At 47.4% G+C, this 5000-nt stretch overlaps 2 protein-coding genes across 2 annotated transcripts in view; both read left to right on the top strand.

Annotated features, from left to right (window-relative positions):
• Window positions 1-3386, top strand: part of LOC138865863 (salivary glue protein Sgs-3-like) — a 29931-nt gene extending 26545 nt beyond the window's left edge. The window contains exon 2 of the mRNA XM_070137209.1: window positions 3190-3386. Coding sequence (XP_069993310.1) covers window positions 3190-3386 — 197 coding nt within the window. The remainder of the gene's footprint in view (window positions 1-3189) is intronic.
• LOC113829420 (uncharacterized) overlaps window positions 1-5000 on the top strand; it is a 355286-nt gene that overhangs the window by 108753 nt on the left and 241533 nt on the right. The window lies entirely within an intron of this gene.

Genomic DNA, 5000 nt, shown 5'->3' with positions numbered 1-5000 from the left:
TTTCCCCTCTCCCTCCCTCCCCATTCTCCCTCCTCCCTCCCTCCCTTCCCTTTCCCCTCCCTCCCTCCCTCCTTCCTCCCTCCCTCCCTCCCTCCCTCCCTCCCTCCTTTGCGTGTATGGTTAGGAGAAGAGGGAACCAGCATCGACCTCTCTCAGACAATAACCATTCAAAATCCCATTCACAAAGAAGGTCTTCTAGAAAAAAAATAAAAAATAAAAAAATCTTTTTATTATCAGCATCATTGTCATTTCTTTTGTATCTCGCTTTTTTTACCCCTCTCTTCGTCTCTTTCCTATTCCCTGTTCCGGTCTTTCGCTCATTAAAATTATTATCATTGTGGTCATTGTCATTATCAGCATCATTATGATTTTTATTATATTGTTATCGTTATTATTGTTGTCATTATCATCATCGTTATCATTGCTATCATCGTCATTATCCTCCTCCTTCTGATTTCCTTCTTTTCCCTCTCTCCCTTTCCCTTTCTCTCTTTCTTGTCCTTTCCCTTATTTCTCTCATTCTCTTTACTCACCCATCTTTCCCATTCCTCTCTCTCTTCCTCTCTTTCTATTCATCTCTTCCATCACTCTCCTCTCTCTTTCTCTCCCTCTCCCATTTCCTAGGCATTTCCCCCTCTGCCTATCTCCGTCCCTCTCTCTTCGCACCCTCTCTATCTTTTGTCTTTCTCCTATGTCTCCTTTTTCTATGTCATATTTCTCCCACACGCTCTCCCTCTCCCTCTCCCATTCTTATTCTCACTCTCCCTCGCCCACTCTCACTCTCCCTCTCCCTGTCACCTTCCCCCATCCGTCTCCTTCCTTCTTCCCCCTCCCTCTCACTTTCCCCTTCCCTCTTCCTCCCTCCCTTACCCTTCTCCTCACCTATCCCCCTTCCTCTCCTTTCCTTCCCACATTTTTTTTCTCCTCCCTCCCAATTTCCCCCTTCTCTCTCCCTCCTTCCCTCAACCTTCTGCCTCCCTCTCCCTCCATACCTTCCCCTATCCCTCTCCCTTCCCCCTCTCACCTTTTTACCCTCCCTCACCCCTTTCCCTCCCCCTCTTCCCTCCCACCTCCCTCCTACTTTCCCTCCCCCCCTCTCACCTTTTTCCCCTCCCTCACCCCACCTCCCTCCTACTTTCCCTCACCCTTTCCACCTCACCCCTTCCCTCACCCTTCCCCCTTCCCTCCCACCTTTCCCCCCTCCCCCCCCCCTTTCCCCCCTCCCCCCCACCTCCCCCCTCCACAGCATCCGAACGCAGCTGAGCACGGCAGCAGAACAGCCTCATAAATGCTGTTATTGTGGACATTAGGCCCGGTAATAACATCCACACCGACGGAAGATAACATTGGCTCCGCGTGAGGGAGAGAGGCGGCTGGAGGGAGGGCGGCTCAGATGGGAGGGGTGTCAGGATTTTTTTTTTTTTTTTTTGGGGGGTGGGGGGGTATGGGGGGTGGGGGGAGGGGTGGTGGTGGGGTTGGGTGGTGGGTGGTGGGGTGGGATGGGGGGGTTGGGTTGTTTTTTCTTCTTTCTTCGTTCTGTTTGGGTCTCTGGCTCTGTCTCTTTTTTTCTGTTTCTGTTTCTTTTTTTTCTGTTTCTGTCTCTGTCTCTGTTTGTCTGTCTCTCTCTCTCTTTCTCTCTCTCTTCCTTTCCCCTTTATTATTATTATCAATATTGTTATTACTATTACTGCTACTATGTTTCTTTATTTCTATCGTTGTTAATCGATATTATCATCATTGTTATCAGTAATCATCACCACCACCATGAATTTCCTCCTCATCATCACCATCATCACCATCACCACCACCACTACCCTCACCACCACCATCACCACCGCTCTCACCACCACCATCACTACCACCAAAACCACTACCCTCACCACCACCACCATCACCACCACTACCCCGATCACCACCACCCTCACCACCACCACCACCACCACCACCACCACCACCATCATCACCACCACCACAGTCACCCTCACCACCTCCCTCATCACCCTCACCACCTCCCTCATCACCCTCATCACCACCACCATCATCACCATCCTCCCTCAGTTCCTTTTATCGACTCCATTATCTTTCCCCCTTTTTCGCAATCGGTTGTGATGACTCATTACGAATAATTACAACGCAAATATCAGCCATTGGAACGTAAATTCGTTGTCAAATCTTCGTAATAATCATTAGAGGTGTAATAACGTCATTGCCGAACGAATGAAACGCAGTGTGCTATAATGACTTCATCGTGACGTCACTAATGAATCCATTCGTGACGTCATTCATGTTTAATGCTCGTGACGTCACTAATGACTCCGTTCATGACGTCATTTATGTTTGATATTTGGGACGTCACTAATGACTCAATTCGTGACGTCACTAATGGCTCCATTCGTGACGTCACTCATGTTTAATGCCTGTGACGTCACTAATGAATCCATTCGTGACGTCACTAATGTTTGATGCTCGTGACGTCACTAATGAATCCATTCATGACGTCACTAACGCTTGATGTTCGCGACGTCACTAATGACTCCATTCGTGACGTCACTAATGTTTGATGTGCGTGACGTCACTAATATTTGATGTGCGTAACGTCACTAATGACTCCATTCGTGACGTCACCAATGGCTAAATGATGGAAATAACTATGGGAACTGTGCAAAAAAATGGGACTATTAATTTTTAAAATGAGACTATTACTTTATTAATCTCGATAATGATGATGATAATGATAATGATTAAAAGGTGATAAATTAGCAACGGTGGTACAGCAAAATGGAGTGATAACAGAGATAACAATCATTATTATTTTTGTTGGCAGTCATTCCTCTAAAAAGTAAAAGTGACTGTCATTGTTATTGTTATCATCATTTTGGGTATGTGATAAGGGTAATGGCGATAAGGATAGTGATAGAAGTGATAACAATAATATAAGCGCCTATTATCGAAATTATTACAATAGACGAATCAACACTGGAATAAGCATGATAGTGATGTGTAATTGTAACAATAATGATAATGATGATAAGAAGAGTAATACTAATAGTAGTGATAGTGATAATGATAATGATGATGGTGATAGTGATAGTGATAATGATGGTGATAATGAAAAGGGGAGAGGGAGACTGAAGGTTTCGATCCGTGGGCTGTAGGCCGTGTATATGAATTGAAGTCTGTGCATTGCAGGCCGTAAATTGCAGACTATGTATTGCAGGTCGTGCATTGCAGGCTGTGTACTAGAGGCTACGTATTGTAGGCCGCACATTACAGGCTATGTATTGCAGGCTGTGTACTGTAGGCTGTGTATTATAAGCCGTGCATTGCAGGCTGTGGGATTTAGTCTGCGAAACGTAGGCTTGGGGGCGGTAGACTGCACGCTGTAGCCTGAAAGCAAGCAGGCTGCATGCGATAGATTATGGGCTGCGGTCGGTAGCAACAGTGCCACATCAGGCTCCTCGGCGTGATCGTGGGCGGGCTATCTGGCACTCTCCAAATGGCCCTTAATGGCACTGTTCCGAGGCCTCCAGATGGTTTACCAATCGCGTTATAAGCCGGGTAAGAATGGGGGGATGGGGGAGGAGGGGGGGTGATGAGGGGGGTGGGGGTGAAGGAGAGAGGGAGAGGGAGATAGAAAGGGAAAGGGTGATGGGGGAGGAGGGGTGGATGGGGGGTGAGGGGGGTGATGAGGGGGGTGGGGGTGAAGGAGAGAGGGAGAGGGAGATAGAAAGGGAAAGGATGATGGGGGAGGAGGGAGGGTGATGAGGGAGGTGAGGGTGAAGGAGAGAGGGAAAGAGGGAGGGAGGGAGATAGAAAGGGAAAGGGTGATGAGGGAGGTGGGGGCGAAGGAGAGAGGGAGATAGAAAGGGAAAAGGGGATGGGTGAGGAGGGAGGGGTGATGAGGGGTGTGGGGTGAAGGGAGAGAGGGAGAGGGAGAGGCGAAAGAGAATAGGGGGTGGGGGAGGAGGAAGTGGTGATGAGGGGGGTGGGGGTGAAGGAGAGAGAGAGAGGGAGATAGAAAGGGAAAGGGGGGTGGGGGAGGTAGGGGTGAGGGAGAGAGGGAGATAGAAAGGAAAATGGGGAAGGGGGGTGAGGGGTGAGGGAGAGAGGGAGAGGGAGATATAAAAGGAAAGGGGTATGGGGGAGGAGGGAGAGAGAGAGGAAGAGAAGGAGAGAGAAAGGGAAAGGGAGATGGAGGAGGAGGGAGAGGGGGAGGGCAAGTAAGAGGGAGTGAAGTGAGCCAGAAAAATGGGGCACAAAGTGGGAATTGGGGATGAAGAAGGAGTGAAGCGAAGGAAAAGAAAAAAAAAGAGGGGAGGCAAGGAGGAGTTAAGTGAGAGAAAGGAAGGAGAGATGAAAGTGAAAAATAAGAGAAGAAGGGTGAAAGGAAAGCTGGAGGAGGGATAAAAGTGGAAAATTGGAAAAAAAACTGATGAGGGGGAGGTGGAAAATGGGGAATGAGAGAGAGAGAGAGAGAGATAGATAGGGGATAGAGGGGGAAAATAAGAATGTGAAAGAGGGAAAAGGAAAAACAGAAAAAGTGGGAACGGAGGAGTAGGACTAAAATAGGATAATGAAAGATTAGTGAGATGTGAGAATGTAGAGATAAAGTAAGGAAACAATGAAGATTCTATGAGAGGTTTAAACAAGAGAAGCGAAAGGATAGGGAGAGTAAAGAAAAACTAAAAAACTAAGAACACAAACGAAAAAAATAGGGAAAAGGGAGACACAAAAAGAAAAGAGAAAACAGAGGGAGAGGGAGAGGGAGAGAGAGAGACGAAGAGTGACAAGAAGCAAAATAAATAATGAGGGAGAGACAGAGTAGAAAAGAAATGAACGCAAAGGGAGAAGGAAAATGCAATGGGGAGAGAGAGGAGGATGAAGAGACAGCGGATGGGGGAATAGGGCAAAGGGAGAGAAGAGTGAGACGAGAAGAGAGATAGGTGAAAGGAAAGAGATAGATAGATGAGAAAGAGGGAAAATTGTGAAGAAAGAGATGA

Source organism: Penaeus vannamei, chromosome 22 (assembly GCF_042767895.1).
Source record: "Penaeus vannamei isolate JL-2024 chromosome 22, ASM4276789v1, whole genome shotgun sequence".
In the NCBI taxonomy this organism is placed as follows: domain Eukaryota; kingdom Metazoa; phylum Arthropoda; class Malacostraca; order Decapoda; family Penaeidae; genus Penaeus; species Penaeus vannamei.
Note: the sequence above shows the minus strand (reverse complement) of the source record. Positions and strands in the feature narration are given on the sequence as shown.